We start from the raw sequence: 20,429 nt of genomic DNA on the forward strand, positions 1-20,429 counted from the left end.
AAGAAGGCCACATTTCTACATATGGGGGTTTAGCCGCATAGAAACCGGTTCCTTACCTAAAAATCTATTTTTATATCTAATTATAATATTTTAAACTCTAAAAATGGTTAAAATCAAATAGATCTATAAATATATGAAAATCTTGAAAATGAACGGTCTAGATAATGTATTGCAAGATGCACTAATTTTTTAGACTAAAAGTCTTTCTTTTTTTCCATATTTGCACAACTCAATATCAAGATGATCAATTAGAGGGTTTTCAACATTAAAACAACATTTTCCAATGAATTTTTAAGGTGCACATGTAATTCTACAGTTGCAATCTTATATAAACTTTTTTCAAATATAAAATAAAATATTTATAGCCAAAACACTTTCCAATCTTTGTCAAAATGATAACGAACATAAAATATGTGTCAATTAAATTTCTTTTTTTTTCGAACTTTCCACTTATTTTGTAACTTTTTTAGTATCCCCAAATTAGACACCAACTAGGACTCGTCATGGGCCCAAGCCCGAGTAACTCGGCCTAGGCGACTTTGAGAACACCAACTAAACTGTTCCATGCAGCCAAAATGGGGTAACGTAGGGTGTAAAAGTGTCCAATGTTTTCAACAATAAATAAATTAAATGAAACTTAAAAATAAGGTTTATGGAGATATTTTCCCTACTTTTTTTATTCGGACTTTACATCCAAGAAACAAGTATGAACCACATTCAGGATAGATTACGAACCACGTACAGGAATAAAGCGAAGTTATTAAAACGGAGGAATAACATCCACGACCATGGCAAGAAACATAACAAGCACTAATGAGAGGCTAAAAAGCAGCAAAGAACACCACAGGAGTAGAAACATCCTAGATAAGGATGGTAAGACATAGATGAGATATGGTAATATAAAAATCTCAAGAGGGAGAGATGCATACAGAAATAAGAAATGAGCATATAAGAGAATGATATTAAAAAAGAGATACGCATCTGAAAATAACATAATAATCAAGTGACTGGGGGAAGATGGTGTATGAAAATAACCTACGCTAATGGACAGAGAGAGAGATGCATACAAAACTAACACAATAATTAATAATAGAGAGAAAGAAAGACCATCTCAATGCCGAGCATGGAATGCTTATGAAAATAACAGTCAAGGAATGTACAGGAAGCGCAACAAAACTTTCATTCTTGTCATACCTCGTACCAAAAATGACATAGATTCCAGGTCCCAGTAACAGGAAAAATGAAAACTGGGAAAATCAAACAGAGTCCATCAGAAACTGGAAAATGGAACAAAGAAACTTGGGTACCAAAATGTAGAGAGCATCAGAAACAGTTTGCTGTTCTAGTAAGTCCACAGAGAGAGAGAGAGAGAGAAGTGAAGAATGCCCTGAGAAGAGCACCAACGGCACTCAGTCCTGGACCTCCTCTGGTTTCTTGCTACTTGATTTGAGGTACCACCCGAATGCAGCAACTGCAGTTATAAAACCAGAGAGAACGGCATAATTGCGATACTTGTCGGTTGAGACCCTTGATGTTGAAGTTGACGATGCATCGTCGCTTAATTTGCTCTCAGTGGCAGATGGTTTAGCACCACTTGCTGCTTGCTCCTCTGGTTTGGGACCCTAGACAAATTTCATCCAAATTGCATCCATTTATTCCAAATCCCCAACTCTCTCTCTCTCTCTCTCTCTCTCTCTCTCTCTCTCCCTCTCTCTCTCACACACACACGCACTCACAAAACCATTATCAGTGTCATGCCTCTCAGATCGATGCATGACTCTTTTTTCCAGTACAGTTGCTATTCAAAACTCAAAAGGAACTTTCAAGCATCAACTAAAATTTAAGCAAGTTTGCAAATATCACATAACGCAATTACATGAACATCTCTAAAAACTGTAAATTCTAAGGTCATTTAACAAAATAAATGAGGGTCATGAGACATGCAGAGTTTGGTCAAAACATGGACTGCAACTCCCAACTGAGCATCACTCACATGAATACTCTTGCAAGCACATAAAGTACAAAGACCCCTATTTGAAAGTCTCATTGTACTTCATTTCCCCATAGGAGCAAAAGATAATGTGGCACACAATTGACAGGATATAGAAACCATGGCAATTCAAATATTGCATACTTAGAAATAGAAATGAGTAATGGTCATAAAATGAAGTTCAAATACCCACAACTCTGTACCACCTACATGCAAAACAGGTAAGCAAAGTGAAACTGTTCGTACGTAACTAACATCTGTTAAGTATCAAACAAATCAGTTTCTTGTTGACGAAACATGCAAAGGGATATGGGTGTGGTAATCCTCTTGTTCAACTAATTTGAAACAACATACAACAAAAGAATGAAATTATGATGGTTCAAACATGGTTCCTCCCGTACTACCCCTTTCAATGTTTGGATTGAGAAAGGTATAAAAGAACAAATTGACCAACGTAAACACACATCACTTTTGCTCAACAATTCCTCAATAACAGTGAGGTCTCTGAATTGCCTTATGCTAGATCAAACATATGAAACCAAACAACCATCAAGGAACAAGTTATTATTTTTCATCACACCAGGTTAAAAGGCCCGAGTGACAAAGGCCAAGGTGGTGAAGTTTGTTAAAACGGTAATAATGCATATTCAAGTTCATACCTAAATGACAGAACGACATTTCTTCAATAAGGCATGATAATTACTATCCATGTGTGACCAAAACTAACTGGAACGTTAGAAGTTTATGGCCAATATTCACCCATTCATCCCACTTAAAACAAATATATATTTCCCAACAAGAACATATTCACATCCATGACGAAAGATCTGCAACATACGGTTGAGTGCAACTCATACAAAAAATGTCTTGGTTGTGTATAAACACAACTGGGTATAAACGCTTGCATAAAACATCTATATGATGAATCCCATTTCTTCTTAAGTTTTCATGTACTAGCCTACATGTTAAGATGTAGAAAAACTACATATCACTTTGACATGGTTAAACAAGAAGACTTCATCTATTAATCTCCAAGGGAGAACTTCTGTAAGCAATAGGCCCTCTTAGAAAGACAATTTATTTGAAAATGATGATGGAAAAGTATTACCACGCACAAATGGTGGATAGCATACAGTAAGCAACCAAGGGATCCACTGTCCTCAATGACAGATGGTGGAGATCAGATGTCCGTGTGGCTGTTATACATCTACCATCCATCATCAAGAAAGGATGATTGACGCCCCCGCTGTATCACAGCACACATCATACACAACTGATGCCCTACAGAATCCTTCCCCAATGGTAAATATACTACTACGAAAGAGGACAACAAATACAAACTAACCCAAACTAACCTAAGACTTCAATCAAGTTAAAAATTAAGTAGGAAAATAACCCCAAAACAACAGATAGATCGTATACACCTTGTTTACCTATAAGAATAAATTAAAGCAACACAACATTTCAAGATGACAACAAAGTTCAGGAATTTCAACGAAAACAGAATTCAATCTATAAAAAGCTCCTTCATAAGCCACCACATTGTATTGATTTAATCATCCTCAATGAACAAATGCTTGTTAAGACACTCAATATAGTTGCATGCGCCAACCAATCTGGCCCGTCCATCAGAATAATACCTAGAGGACCAACATTACTTTCTTCACCCTTGGAAGAGATGAAATTTATGCTAAATAGCATCACCTGATCAATTTAGACCTCATTACTCATATTTAGAATAACTTAATACATTAAGTATTAACAGCATACCTTGATCAGTTCAGACCTCGAGTTGCTTAATGATGAAATATGCTTTCCAAAATCAATAAAGCACGTATAATACATTTTGTAGGATTATTAATGCTTTTAAAGTACATTTTAGAAAAGAATTTCAACATCCTAAAAGAGGGAAGAGCCATTGACATTAGGAGATCTGTTTACTTTAACAAGCCTACTCTTATAAATAACCCTTGTGACAAAAGGCTTACAAAGACTGTGATTATTGCAATGTACAAGATTGGCTGTACTTCTTATGCTGCTTACTTCTTTAGACAACCACAAACATTTATCCTCTAAAATAGATTGCAATGGTAATGAACAAATTATTATATAGTACATAACAGTTAGATATCCCTCACAAAAGGAAAGGCTGCCACTAGAAAAACAGCACAATACAGACCACTGAACTACTAATGACAAACCAAAAAATAAAAATTACCAAAAAATAAAAATTAGATATGCAGACACTGGGATAACAAACAAACAAAAAAAAAATCCAATTAGCATTACCATATAAAACAAAGCATCAACTTCTTAATAGCAGCAAAACAGCACTACAAGCTCATTCCCTCATTTTCTGGGGTTTTTAATGAGCTTTCTCCCAAAATGAAGGAAGCAATTCAATCAATCTCTTTATTTCTTTCATATTAACTTCATGAGAAAAAATTTGACATGAAATCAGGATTTTAACAAATCCAAGTAAAAGAGGAAGACATATGTAAGACAACCTTTATGGTTCCTTTAGGGCATTATGAATGGAATGTTGCCCTTCAGTTTAAAAATGAACCTTCTGAATTTCAAAAAATGATGGATGAAATATTTGCTAAATATAAAAATTTTATTATTGTATATATGGATGATGTCTTGGTATTTTCCAAATCCATAGATCAACAATGGAAGCATTTAAAGCTTTTCTTTGAAGCTTTGTGGTCTAGTTGAATCAGCCGGAAAAATCAAACTTTTTCAAGTTGACATTACGTTTTTAGGTAACAACATTAGCCAAGGAAAGACAACACCTATAGACAGAGTTATAAGCGTTGCTGATAAATTTCCTGATATTATTACTAATAAAATTTAACTTCAAAGATTCTTAGGATGTGCAAATTATGTAACATATTATTATCCCAATTTAGCTCAAGAAAGAAAGACCTTAATCGTTAGATTACGAAAGAACCCTCTGGCATGGAACGATAAAATGACTTTAACTATAAAAGGAATTAAACAGCAAATAAAATCACTGCCCTGCCTTGTTATCCAAGATCCATTTGTCCTAAAAAAATTAAAACGGATGGCTCTAAGGGGCATATGGTGGTATATTAAAACAAAAATTCAATAATAAAGAAAAACTAATCAAATTTAGTTCAGGAGTTTGGAATGCAGCTCAGCAGAACTACTCCACAATTAAAAAAGAAATTTTAGCAATTGTAAAAACCTTATTTCAAAGTGATATTCTAATCCAAAAGTTTTTACTCATAGTAGTCCTCGAAAAAGACTTAAAACATCTAGCTTCAAAACAGATTTTTGCTAGATGGCAAGCAATTTTATCAATTTTTTAATTTGATATAAAATTCATAAAAGGAAAATCCAATTCTCTACATGACTTTTTGACTTGAGAATATTTGCAGGAAAAAAATGGCCTCTAGATCATATCAGAGGATCAACAACAATATCTCCTCAAGTCTTGCAAAAAGGAGTCTTGCAAAAAGGAGTCCTGCAAATTCTGGCGAATCCAATAGGGTTCGCTATCGCTACGAAAAAATTTATACCCCTATTATTATGACTTTAGAAGAATCAGACATAAATTCTAGTTTAACAGCCCAACAAATTGCAATTCACTATCTTGGTACAACCTTTAAATTTTCCATAAAAACAATTTGAAAAGATTGGCATTTTTATAAAAGGATTTTGATCGATTCTAAAAGTTGTTTTATTAAAAATAATTATGATGACAACAGAGAATATGCATACTCTCAAATGGTTATATACAAGTTATTACTTTTGAAGAATTTGGATTAAAGCCTTTTTGTAATAAAAAATTCCTTGAACCAGCACCAACAAATTACAAAGGATTCAATAATTACTCTTACTATGACTATTTAGATGCATGGGAAAATATTCTTTACATAAAAAATCAAAGATCTAGCAACACATGGTGGACTATCTTCTCTGATAATTTTAATCAATTTGTCCCAAACCGGTTTATTGGTTGGTGGGAAAAATCCGGAATAAACTTAGATGTAATGCCACCCCAGCTGAATAAACATATATCTTCAAGCAGCAGCTATACTCGTACCCGATATATATTACATTATATTATCCAGAAAAGAAGGATCTAAGAAGGGTGATGACCTTAAACTTTTCCTTAACCCACCTCATGCCCGGGTAAAGGGGTTGTGCTATGTAGGGAGCTAATGTAACATTTTGCCAAAACTCATCATGAATCCTGATAGACCTAGTGTATCTGCTTATGCTAGGGTGTTCCCCAGAAGCGATGCATTGTACCGAAACCCGGGTACAATGAGAAATGAGCAAGGGGTAGCTAGGGCGTTCCCCAGAAGCGATGAGTTGTACCAAATCTCGGGTACAATTAAAAATGAGCAAGGGTTAGCTAGGACATTCCCCAAAATGACGCGCCGCAGCGCCGCCCGATTGCGTTGAGAAAAAGGCAAGGGTTCCCACGACATCTTGGACGTGCACGAGTAAAGAAGCTAGTCCAAGAGAGTAGTATTCATTTAGCCACATGGAACGTAAGAACACTTACAAGTAAAAGTATGGAGTTAGTGGATACAATGAGACGAAGAAGAGTAAACATTGCTTGTCTACAGAAAACTAAATAGAAAGGAGAAAAAACTAAAGAAATAGATGGGTATAGACTATTGTATACAGGAAAGGATAATAATAAAAATGACATAGGCAAAATAGTAGATAAAGATTTAAAAAATAAAGTAGTTAATGTCAAAAGAATAGGTGATAGGCTCTTATTAATTAAACTCGTATTAGGAGAAGAGATAATTAACGTAATTAGCACTTATGCACCACAAGTAGGATTAGATGACAGAATTAAGCGACAATTTTAGGAGAACATAGATAGAATAGTCCAAAACATACCAAATGGAGATAGAATCTTTTCAGGAGGGGACCTAAATGGTCATGTAGGGACGGATAGTAGAGGATATGAAGGGGTACATAAGGATATGGGTTTGGGGAAAGAAATGAGATGGGTGAAACTATTTTAGATTTTGTTATGGCCTACGACCTAGCAATAGCAAAAACTTACTTTAAAAAAAGACATGAACATTTAATAACCTATAAAAGTGGAACACAAAAAGCCAGATAGACATCTTCCTAGTTAAGAAGGTAGATCGACCATCATGGAAAGACTGCAAGGTCATCCCAAGAGAGAGTTTGACTACCCAACATAGGCTCGTGATCATGAACATTTGCATAGAAACATGAAGAAGAAGGGGTGAAAGTAATGAGCATTCAAGAACTAGGTAGTGGAATTTAAAAAATGAGAAAATAGACTTATTTAGGGACAAATTAGTTGAAGAAAAAAAATGGAACTCCGAACATGATGTCAATGTAATATGGAATGAGATGGCTGAATGTATCAAGAAGGTGGCAAAAGAAGTTTTAGGAGAATCTAGAGGGAAAAGAAACTTCGATAAGGAAACTTGGTGGTAGAATGATGAGGTTCGGAAGGCCATTAGCAAAAAACGATCTTGTTATAAAACTTGGCACTGTAATAGAAATGATAAAAACTTAGAAGAATATAAAAATACTAAGAAAAATATAAGTAAAGCTAAACTTAAGGCATATGATAATCTATACAATAAACTGGAAACAAGAGAAGGTAAAAACATACCTTCAAATTAGCAAATATAAGAAAAAAAAAATGTAGGAATCTAAACAATATTAAATGCATTAAAAGTGAGGATCAAAGGTTCTTGATGCAGGATGACGAGGTCAAAGACAGGTGGAGAATTTATTTTCAAAAATTATTAAATGACAAACACAATGGGAACATAGTGGTAGAAGGGACTTTTGGTCATAGATACATTTGTAGGATTAGGATGTCAAAAGTGAAAGAAGCTTTGAAAAAAACGAAAAAAGGAAAGGCTTTAGGACCAGATGATATCCCGATAGAGGTTTGCAAGTGCATGGGGGAAATTGGCATTGAATGGCTGATGAAGTTGTTCAACAAAATGCTGAAAACAAAGAAAATGGCAGACGAATAGAGAAAAAGTATTGTGGTGCCTATTTATAAAAACAAAAGAGATACATAATTGTGCAAACTATCGAGGGATCAAGCTTATGAGCCATACTATGAAGCTCTGGGAGAGAGTCATTAAGAAATGACAAAGGCATGAAACAAGTGTATCTGAAAACCAATTTGGTTTTATACCAGGAAGGTCAACAACTAAGGATATTTTCCTACTTGGGCAACTAATTAGAAGTTCAGGGCGAAGGGAAAAGACCCCCCACATGGTCTTTATTGATCTAGAGAAAGTTTATGATAGAGTACCTTGAGATTTGATTTGACGGGTGTTGGAAAAGAAAAGCGCCTCTAGACACTACATCGACTTGGTGAGAGATATGTACGATAGAGTGCTAACTAGTGTACAAACAACTAGTGAAGAAAAGAGTGAGTTTTCAATGACAATAGGTCTACAATAAGGATCAGCATTGAGCCCGCACCTCTTTGTCATAGTTATGAACGACTAAACTAAGCACCTACAGAATGAGGTACCGTGGTGCATGTTGTTCGCAGATGACACAGTCTTGATTGATGAGACCCGAAATGGCGTCAACACAAAGTTAGAACTTTGGAGGGATGCTCTAGAATCCCAATGTTCTAAAATTAGTCAGACTAAGACAGAGTATAAGGAGTGTAAGTTTAATAATAATACGAGTAGAGATGAGGAAGTAGTCAAGATTGACGGCCAGAAAGTACAAAAAAATACTGCAGTTTCGATATCTTATGTGGAGATGTAAAACTGGAATTTTATGTGATTGCTACATAATAATGAGGCTGAAAGGCAAGTTCTATATGACAGCGGTGATACCAGCTTTGCTGTATGGGGCAGAATGTTGGGGCGGACAAAAAACAATATACACATAGAATGAGTGTAGCAGAGATGAGGATGTTGAGATGGACGAGTGGCGAGAAAAAAAGGGATAGAATTCAAAATGAATCAATTCGAAAGAATGTAGGCATGGCACCAATAAGCGATAAAATGAGAGAGAGTAAACTTAGGTGGACTGGCCATGTGTGGCACCAATCAAGTACAACACCTTTTAGGAGGTACAACTTAGTTCAAGTGGAAGGACCGAAAAGGGCAAGGGGTAGGGCCAAAAGGATGTGGTTGGAAGTAGTCCGAAAAGAGATAGGGACTTATGGCCTCACTGAGGATATAGCCTTTAATAGAGCAGAATGGAGAACCAATATTCATGTAGCCAACCCTAATTAATTGGGAAAAGGCTAAAATGATGATATGATGATCCAGAAAGAATTTTGTGGATCCTCCGATGGAAATGTCATTACCAATACCAAAGAGCTCCCTTCTCTAGGAAAAATTATAGAAGGAAGAGCTGATAAAAAACAGATTTTAACAAAAGAAGATATTTTAAAAGAAGTGGATTCCTGGTTAAACAATGAAGCATGGACCCCACTTCTCCAACAAAGACTGTCGAATCATAATGTTATCAAAGAAGAGACGGATGGGACAACTGAAGTCCCCTTTACATCAAAATATTTAATTACTATATAAAGTAAAATGATTGCATATACTACGTGTACCTAGACTGTGTAAAGCAGCCATCCCTTCATAAAAGGATTCCTTACTTGACATCTCAGAAATAAGACATAAAGTCGACTCAAGACATGACATTGCTTTTAAATATTCCCTCTTATGCTCCAACTATCCAAAATAAGAGGGACCTTACCTTAAAATCTCTCTCTCTCTCTCTCTCTCTCTCTCTCTCTCTCTCTCTCTCTCTCTCTCTCTCTCTCTCTCTCTCTCACACACACACACACTCTGAAGATCCCCTTGTAAAACTTGTACGTAAAGTGTGAGACTAAGGTTTGTTTGCATTAGCATATGAAGTAGGTGTGGCTTGTAAGCATAATTGTGAAGTTAACTGTAAAGCCCCGGCATGTTTTACAGTTAGCTTCACAATTATGCTTACAAGCCACACCTACTTCATATGCTAATGCAAACCAACCTTACTCTCACACTTTGTACAGAGTACTTACAAGTTTTACAAGGGGAGCTTCTGGGAGCATAGAGAGAAAGGGGAAAGTGAAAACTCGAATGTCGATAGCAAAGACCAATGCCTCCTTTTACAGATGAAGTTTTGGGACAACTGGAGGATAAGCGGGCTTTAAAAGTAAGGTCCCTTCTTATTTGGTACAGTTGGAGGGTAAAAGGGAATCTTTAATGGCAAGGTCATGTCTTGAGTCGGCTTTGTGTCTTCTTTTTGAGATGTAAGGTAAGAAATCCTTTTCTGAAGGGATGGCAGCTTTATATTGTAGTAGGTATATTATAGTATGTACAATCATTTTACTTTATATAATGGTTACGGTATGTTGATGTAAAGCAGACTATAGTCGTCTCATCCATCTCTTCCTTGAGATCATTATGAGTCAACTGTTGGACAAGTGGGATCCATGTCTTCATTATTTAACCAGGAATCCAGTTTTTCTTCTACAATATCTCCTTTAATTATTCGGTTAAAATTTATTTTTTCATAAACCCTTCCTTCTTTAATTCTTTCTAGAGAAGGGAGCTCATTCATATTGGTAATGATATATTTCCATCGGAGGATCTAGGGAATTCTTTTCTGGATAACATAATATAATATATCTAGGGTACGAGTACAGCTTCTTAAAGAGATATGTTCATTTAGCTGTGGGGGCATTACATCTAAGTTCATTCCAAATTTTCCCACCAACCAATAAACCAGTTTGGGACAAGTTGATTAAAATTATTAGAGAAGATAATCCACCATGTGTGGCTAGACCTTTGATTTTGTACGTTAAGAATATTTTCCCATGCAACTAAATAGTCATAATAAGAGTACTTATTAAATCCTTTGTAATTTGTTGGTGGTAGTTCGGAGAATTTTTTATTATAAAAAGGGCTTAATCCAACTTCTTCAAAAGTAATAACTTTGCATAGAACCATTTGAGTGTATGCATATTCTTTGTTGTCATCATAATTAGTTTTAATAAAACACCTTTTAGAATCGATTAGAATCCTTTTATAAAAATGCCAATCTTTTCCGACTGTTATTATGGCAAATTTAACGATCGTGCTAAGATATATAATTGCAATTTGTTGGGTTGTTAAACTAGAATTTATGTCTGATTCTTCTAAAGTCATAATAGTAGGGGCATAAATTTTTTCATAGGGATAGCAAACCCTATTGGATTCGCTAGAATTTGCACAACTCCTTTCTGCAAGACTTGGGGAGATATTGTTGTTGATCCTCTGATATGATCTAGAAGCCATTCTTTTCCGTCAAATATTCTCAAAAAGTGAGGTAAAGAATTGGATTCTCCTTTTACGAATTCTATATCAAATTCAAAAGTTAATAAAATTGCTTGCCATCTAGCAAAAATCTGTTTTTGAGGCTAGATTTTTTACGTATTTTTCTAGGACTTCTTTGACATATTTACAATCTACTATGAGTACAAATTTTTGGTTTAAAATATCTCTTTGAAATAAGATTTTTACAACGGCTAAAATTTATTTTTTAATTGTGGAGTAGTTCTGCTGAGCTGCATTCCAAACTCCAAAATTAAATCCAACTAGTTCTTCTTTATTGTTGATTTTTGGTTTTAACATACCGCTATAGCCCCCCTCAGAGGCATTTGTTTCAATTATTTTGGGGCAGATGGATCTGGAATAACAAGGCAGGGTAGTAATTTTATTTGTAGTTTAATTACTTTAGGATTTAATTTAAAGGTTATAATTAATTACTAGCCTAGGAACTCCTCTTTCTAATTCAGCAGCATTTTCAACATAAAAGGCTGCACAACTCCACTTTGATCTACTTTTTCTAATTAATCATTTATCTAAAGGGTGCGGTTTGTATAGAGCCTAGGCTCTAAACAATCAAATTAGAGCCTACCTTCAAACAGTGTCGAGAATATGGTTTTAATATTGGAAATCTTAGTGATAGCCTTAAAATATATTTTCATATTTATTTTTAAAGTTTAAAGCTTTAAAAATAGTATAGATCGACAAATCTATGAAAACTTGAAAATCTTGAAAATTGACGGTCCAAAAATATGTTACAAAATACACTATTTCCAAAACTTAAAATCCATTTTGTTCTCATGCCCACGCATATCGATGTCGCGATGATCGATTTGAAGATATTTGAGCATCAAAACAACCTCTTTTAGTGAAATTTTTCATGTAAGCTCAAATTTGATTGTTTAGAGCCTCGGCTCTATATAAACTTTTCCCTTATCTAAAAGGTATTTTATTTCTTTTTGACAGATTTCTAATACCTTGGACTCATGCCAATAGTGTTGGCTTTAGTATAAATTTTAGTTTCATCAAATTCTTGTATGTAAGGAAGTGAGATTTGATATTTCCCAAAAAGCATTTGGTAATTCCAAACATACTTTTTTTTCTAATAGTTTTTTGAAAGTCATAATTTTCTCTTTTTAACTTTTCATCATTTCTTATCTTTCTTTTATTTTGAGATTGTTACCGAAATTTGTAATTTATTGATTAATTTAACTTTTGTTATTATATTATTTTATAATTCTTTTATATGGGAAAAAATAAGTTTGTTACAAAACCTACAGGTTACTTTGAAATTTCCAATCATACAATGAATTCCCTTATTGTCTACGATAAATGGTTGGATCATGGTTAAAAAAGGTGTTCCTAAAACTATCTTTTGTCTTAAGTCTTTTACTAATAAAAATTGTAGCTAGACATAAGCCATTTTTTCAAACATGAGTGTTAAAGACTGTATATTTAATTTTTAGTTTATTGAGATTTGCAGTATAAAGTTTTTTATCGCTTTTTCTGAAATATTGCGGAGGAATTAATTCTTATTTTATGCAATTTATGTCAGCAATTAAGTGAAATCTTTAATTCTTAAGATTGTTTCTACAAACCATTTCTATATGTTAAATTGAAGGTTATTAAGAAAAATTGGATCTTCAGACTTCTTCTTCTCTAGAGGGATTATAATTTTCTTCTAAAGATTTTAGTCTTTCTTTGAGATTTTTAATTTCTTCTTTTAGTTTCATTAATCTCTTTTAAGGTCACTTATTGTAATTTCCTCATTTAATGATTTTAATGCTCTTGTTTCAATCATTATTTTATGGGTGCAGTTGGCATACGGATGTTATATAATTTTGATGTAAAATGTTCTTAAGATTATCTCAAAATTTATTTTTATATCTAATTATAAATTTTAAATTTCAAAAATGGTTAAAATCAAGTAGATCTATAAACATATGAAAATTCTGAAAATGGACGGTGTAGATAATATGTTGTAAAATGCACTATTTCTGAGACTAAAAATCTTTTTATTTTTCATGGTCATACATCTGAATGTCGAGATGATCAATCAAAGGGTTTTACAACATTAAAACTACCTTTTCCGATGGATATTTAGGTGCATCCGTAGTTCTACATTATAAGGTTGCGTCCTTATATAAACTCTTTCCTTATTTTATTGAAGTTATAAGCTTGTGGTGTCATATTAAATTTTTCTATTTCTTTTGTTCGTTTATTTGACTCTCAAAATGTTCTTTTAAGACTTTATTTTTAAATTCTAAATTTGAGGTTTTAAACAATAATTCTAAGAAGGTCTCTTGTTCTGTAGTTAACAAATTTATTGGACAATAACATTTCTTTTTAAAAATTCTGAATCAAAAGAAGAAGAATAGTATGCTTCTTCTTTCTCTTCTCCAGATAATTCTTCTTAATTATTGTTCTTTTTATAATAGCATTTATTAGTATAATGTCATTTCTTTCCACATTTAAACCAAGTCAGGACTTCCTTTTGCTTAGTTTTTCTTCTTTCTCATTTTATTTTTTGAGTAATTTTTCTTAGGCTTCTAGAATAATATTTTGAGCTTTTATAATATTTTGTTGGTTTTCTAGTAGGATGATAGAGATCTATTCCAAATTGATAACAGAAATTTTCTAACTCTTTTTTGCTAATTAGTTTTTCTCTTTTAAGTTGAGCTTTTAGTCTTAAATCATTACACAGCATTAAGCATGTTTTATTAATTCTTTGTATAATTTCAGCACAAGTAAGAAGAGAAAGATCTTCAATTCTATATGATCTTACATCGTCTACAAAACATTTTGGAAATCCTGAAAGTAACTTTTCTTTCCAATGACTGCTATCGGCATCATAAAGGGTTAAAAGTTTAGTAAGGAAGAGAAGGACACCTAAGATTGTGTAAAATTTTCATTTGTCTTCTGTTTTTCCTACAATGTGATGAGTTAATGTAACAATAAGAGTAGAGACTGCACCTTCTTCTTCTCGTCCTGCTTCATTTTTAATAGTTTGATTATTATGATCTGTTTTATAATGAGTAACGATCATTTGTCTTTGACTTAAGTTCAAATAATTATTCTACCAAACCCTGTAGTTGGCCTGAAAAGCCCGCAACTATTAGATTGCCTATTATATGATCTGAGTTCTTTCTTAATAAACAAGCAGTAGCATAAATAGTCATATTTTGGATAGTGTCTAAGATTTGGTATTTAGTCATTACATCTATATTGCATTCATTGATAAAATCACCAAAAAATATCTGGGAGACAATATCTAGGACTTCTTCAAATCAAATTGAATGTCCACTGGGGAAGGATGCTCAATAATTTTTTGTTTTAACATTTCGGGTTATGTTCATATTGTTAAGCATTTTTTTGACTTAGCAATATTTTTAAAATGTTCCGGTTTTATTTCTTCGAAGTCAGTATCTGTTCTTCAGTTGCATAGTCATGAGAAAATTCATCTGAACTTTCTGGTTCAAATAGTACATTTAATTCTTTTCTAGAATATAGTTTTGAAAATTGATTGGTTAGGGAGTCAAGCTCATCAATCGATATTTTTAGAGGTTCTTTAACTAAATTTGTTATTTCCGAAATATTAGGCATCAAAATGACTAAAGGTTTTATTCCAAGGGTAAAGGTTTTCTTAAAATATTTTTCAGTGAAGTTTGTTGGAAGAAATTTTTTCCTTCTTTGGTACAAATAATTTGTTTTATAAGCTGAACTTCATCTTTGATATCTTTTAGAATAGATTATGTTCTCAGTTTGAGATCCTATGGTCTGTACATAAAGGTTTCTGTAATTTTGTAGTTCTACTCAATCTTTTGAGGTTAGTATTCCAGAAGCGTTTCTTAAGGGTATTGCTAATGTATTATAAGAGATAATTATACTCCTATTAGGAGGGTGTATAGAAGATATTTCTTTATTTTTCTTAATAGCCCATTGCTTTGAGTTGGATTGAATGGAATTGATACTTTCATTAGTATTTTTTATGACCCAGTCAGAATAGCAATGCGGAAATCAGTAATCATACCATTCTAGGAATGGTATATGAGTTTGTAATTCTCCTAAAAGTTCATAAAACAATTCTTATATTTTTTCCCTTTCTTTATTTTATTTTTTTTTTATAACCCCTCTTTCTTTATTATTTTTATGACTGTTGAAAAATACTTGTCTTTTTTGTTTATTTTCTTTTGAGAAGAATTCCTTTTTTACTGCTTCTTTATCTATTCCAAAGGAGGGAAGAACATTACAACTATTTTCATTTTCAATGTTCTAGAAGAGGTGTATATAACATAACATATTCCAATAGGCTGAGGCTTTTATCTATATTGGATTCTTTATTAGTACTAGTATTTATCTTAGAAATTATAGTTCTTCTGAGTTCTTTTATAATAGATTCTTTTTTAAATGAAATTTCTATGTCTCCTTCTAATGATTCTACTACCAATTCTAATTCCAAGCCTTTTAAGTTTTTCATTGGTCTTCTGATGACCAGAGTTTGGATGTTCCAAGTTTCAGGTAATCTTATTTCTTCCCACTTTAATTTCTTGAGGATAATTTTTTTATTTTTTAGATATGTTTCAAATAGAGTTGTATAACCAGCTGATTCAATGGTTCTATTTTGGGGGTTAAAGGTATTTAATACCCTAAAATAGGTTCTATAAATAACTGCAATATTTCTAGATCATTCTATCATGTCAAATCCATGAGCGCTGCCAGTTAAGGTAAAGGCTTTTAATAGATATTTGTCTTTTAAAGAGAGGGTAAAGTTTGGATGGCCGTTAAACCAAGCAGGTCCATTATAAAGAGTTGAAGAGTTTACTCTTGTTCTAGTTAAAACAACTAATGCTACCTGAAAAAGTCCTATACGAATATAATTATATTTTTCTTTAAGGTATTTTAGTATATTTTCTTCTAACATCGAAATTGTTAATTGATTATTTAATAGATTAAGATCTTTCAATTGTTCTAACAGTCTTTTTGGCAAAAACAATTAAAAGTTCCTATTTTTTATATAGCTTCAGGTTTTTTCAGAGGTAATTTCCAGTTTTAACTAATTTTGTTCTCGTCTATAGTTATGTCTTCAAGATTTGATATATTTTCCACATCTGAAATATAGATGCTATCTCTAGGGAGTTATGTACGATTGTCCGTTTGTTAATAGTTCTAGAAGAGGCCAACTCGTACTCGTTGAGGCCAACCTATACATCACTCTTATAGGTTGGCCTCTTACAAAGACAAATTTATTTGAAAATTTACCACACACAAATGGTGGATAGCATGCAGTGAGCAACCACGGGATCCACTGTCTCAATGACAGATGGTGGAGATCAGATGTCCATGTGGCTGTTAGACATCCACCATCTGTCACCAAGAAAGGATGATTGACGCCCCAGCTGTATCATGCACATAACATACACAACTGATGTCTATGGAATCCTTCCACACTGGTACATATAAACTAATAAAGAGGACAACAAATACAAACTAACCCAAACTAGCCTAAGACCTCAATCAAGTTAAAAATTAAGTAGGAAAATAACCCCGAAATGACATAGATTGACCATATACACCTTGTTTACTTATAAGAATAAATTAAAGAAACACAATCTTTCAAGATGAGAACAAAGTTAAGGAATTTGAACAAAACCAGAATTCAATCTATAAAAGGCTCCTTTAGAAGCTACCACACAATGAACAAATGCTTGTGAAGACACTCTAACATAGTTGCATGCACCAACCAATCTGGCCCGTCCACCATAATAATACCTAGAGGACCAACATTACGGAAGAAGATGAAAATTTATGCTAAATAGCATCATCTGATCAATTTAGACCTCATTATTCATCTTTAGAATAACATAATACATTACGTATTAACAGCATACCCAGATCAGTTCAGACCTCGAGTTGCTTAATGATGAAATATGCTGTTGAAAATCAACAAAGCACGTATGGTACATTTTGTTCGAAAATCAACAAAGCACGTATAGTACATTTTGTAGGATTATTAGTTATTTAGTGTACATTTTACAAAAGAATTTCAACATCCTAAAAGAGGGAAGAGCCACTGACATTAGGAGATCCATTTACTTACAAAGCACGTATGGTACATTTTGTTCAGAAACCAACAAAGCACGTATAGTACATTTTGTAGAATTATTAATGATTTTAGAGTACATTTTAGAAAAGAATTTCAACATCCTAAAAGAGGGAAGAGCCACTAACATTAGGAGATCCATTTACTTTAGCAAGCTTACTCTTATAAATAACCCTCGGTGACAAAAGGCTTGGTTGTACTTCTTATGCTACATACTTTTTTAGACAACCACAAATATTTATCCTCTAAAATAAATTGCAATGATAAGGAGCAAAATTATTATACAGTACATAACAGTAAGACATCCCTCACAAAAGAAAGGCGGCCACTAGAAAACAGCACAATACAAACCACTGAACTGCTAATGACAAACCAAAAAGAAACTTAGACTGGTATAACAAAAAAAAAAACTCCAATTAGCTTTAACAGAAAATCCGAAGCATCAACTTCTTAATAGCAGAAAAATAGCACCACAGGTTAATTCCCTCATTTTCGGGGTTTTTAATGAGTTTCTCTCGAATTGAAGGAAGTGATTCAATCAATCTCTTTTGTTTCTTTCATATGAACTTTATGTCTTCCCATAAAGTTTTATAGATCATGATATAAACTTTGTGAGATCAAACAAAGAAAATAAAATAGATTGCTACTGATTTCGCTTACTCATCAATATCACATTCGGTTCAAGAAATTGCAAGGAGGTGGCATACCTTGCGTGCAAGTTTCTCCAACTTCTCCTGCTCAATTTTCTGCACACAAATTTACAAAAAATAAGTTAACCAAATACATCAGCAAACAATCCATTAAAACCCTTATAAAAAATAAAAGATACTACAAATGATTAATAATTGTGCCCCGCGAAAACCTCGTATCCTAGTAAAACCTCAATATTTCTCAAATTGGTTCAAGGGACACATAATCAATCAAATCTTTAAAATAAAAAAGGCATATAATTAATCACGTATGTTTCCACTGATAAAGCCCTATCGTTAGAAATAGTTTCCCTGTGAAAAAAAGGAGTAACTGATGAATACACTAGCAAGACAACCCCTATACACTAGTATTGATCAAAGCAAAACCAGAAACCTCTCCATTAAAACCAAAGCTTAAAGGCACTCAGGGATCCTCAAATAAATGCATCAAGAGAAACTCAATTACAGCATAAACCCTAAACCTGAAACCCTAATCTATCGAGAATGGCATTTTACAAAGATCATTTGAATCAATTTCAAAATCTATATTATCAACTTTTAGTTTCACACATAAATGCATTAGAGAAAAACTCAACTACAGCATAGATTATAACAGTTAAAAGCCATAGTCAATCCAAAGTGGAAAGAAATCATGATAAATCAAACCTATAGTTTCAGAACCTCCATTATCCACTGTACCAATAATTTCTATCATTAAAGCAAAGAGATGAACTCAATTAAGGATATATCATAGACCCAAAGACCTAATACATAGAAATTGGCAGCGAAACAAGATCAACTGGACCTGCAGTAAACACATTGAGAAACTTGCTTACAAGTCAATTTAAAAGGGCCATAAACCAGTATCTACTAAACCAATAATTGCAAAACCTCCATTATCAATTGAAATGATAGTTTCTGACATAGGCACATAGAAAGAAACTCAATTACACCATACATCACAAGCTCTGAAACCCTAATCCATCAAGAATGCAATAAACTAAGATCGATTGAACCAGTAGCTTCAGCGTCCCCTATCCATGGAACACATAATTTCTCACAGAAATGCATAGAGAGAAACTTGATTACAGCATAAATCTTAAGATCTAAAGCCCTACTACATCCAAAATGGCCATGAACCCAAAATCAATTAAAGCAATCACTAATGGTTTCCAACACCGACACAAAGAGAGAAACTCGACTACAACATAAATCATAAACCCTCAAACAGCAATCCAAATGGTCATAAACCAGGATCAATAGTGCCAATAGTTTTAAAACAACTATTATCAATTGAAGCAATAGTTTCTCACACACATGTCTAGATAGAATCTCGACAGTGCATAAACCATAAACCCTAAAACCGTAATCCATCCAAAGTGGCAACAAACCACGAGCAATTGGACTGATACTCTCCGAACCCCCATTATCAATCATAGCTCACCGAATAAACAAAACAATATCACCGAATACACTTTACACAAGGAAATTTGGATTGAAATACATGAATGGGCTAGAATCCCAAGAAATGGCAGTCAAATGCACCTTAATGTACACATTTTCAGCTGCTTTCTCCTCTTCGCTGAGGATTTTTCCCCCCGAAGACAGCCTCCGAGAGATGTATCGTGCCCCACTTCTCAACGCCATGGTCGACTCTCTCCAATTTTCTTAGGAGAAGTTTCCCAAACTTCTTATAAAGCTAGAAATTGCTCGAATGGCAAGCAAGGAATACTCTGCAAATGTCAATTGGATTAGAAATCACCCTTCTCTTTGACGTTTGAACGCGTGTAAACAAAATGTTTTGTAGGGCTGCATCCTTATTAATATAGGAAAGGCAAAGTATCTCCATACCTTCCAATTTTAAATTTTACATCTTGATAGCTCTAAAGTTTCAAAACGTATCTTAAGATCATCAAAATTTCAAGTGTTATATCTTTTAACACGTTAAGCTAACTTCATCCCCTTTAAAACGTATTTTTTTGCCTTAAATAAATATAAAAGAGACATATTTTTTATAAACACCAAAGTTTCTCTCTCTTCACACGATTTTCTTCTAAATCTCTCTCTACTTATTTTTCCTCTCTCCCCGGTGTCTCTCATTCTCTTTTTCCCTCGTTAGAGGGACAAAGAAAATGAATGTTAGAGAGAAAGAGATATAGAGAAATTTAGGAGTAATATTTTACGTAAAGAGAATAAGGGTTTAGCAGAAGCATGTCTTTTTTATATTTGTTAGGGCTAAAAAAATAATTAGAAGTGGATAAAGTTAGATAGGGGATTAAGAGATATTTTAAATCTTTTGGTCTATTGAGATATAAAAACCAAAAATA

General features: G+C 33.3%; 1 protein-coding gene across 1 annotated transcript; it reads right to left on the bottom strand.

Moving 5' to 3' along the window:
* Nucleotides 1-1,155: 1,155 nt before the first annotated feature.
* LOC18440089 (copper ion binding protein) lies at nt 1,156-19,869 on the bottom strand. The gene is made up of 3 exons (XM_006850241.4): nt 19,648-19,869; nt 18,121-18,159; nt 1,156-1,622 (listed from the first exon to the last, which is right to left on the bottom strand). Exons 1-3 carry the CDS (start codon nt 19,747-19,749, stop codon nt 1,410-1,412), a joined length of 354 nt encoding a protein of 117 aa, XP_006850304.1. The 5' UTR covers nt 19,750-19,869; the 3' UTR covers nt 1,156-1,409.
* Between the last annotated feature and the right edge of the window lie 560 nt (nt 19,870-20,429).

Source organism: Amborella trichopoda, chromosome 6 (assembly GCF_054954075.1).
Source record: "Amborella trichopoda isolate Santa Cruz 75 chromosome 6, AtrichopodaSantaCruz75HAP2 v2.0, whole genome shotgun sequence".
In the NCBI taxonomy this organism is placed as follows: domain Eukaryota; kingdom Viridiplantae; phylum Streptophyta; class Magnoliopsida; order Amborellales; family Amborellaceae; genus Amborella; species Amborella trichopoda.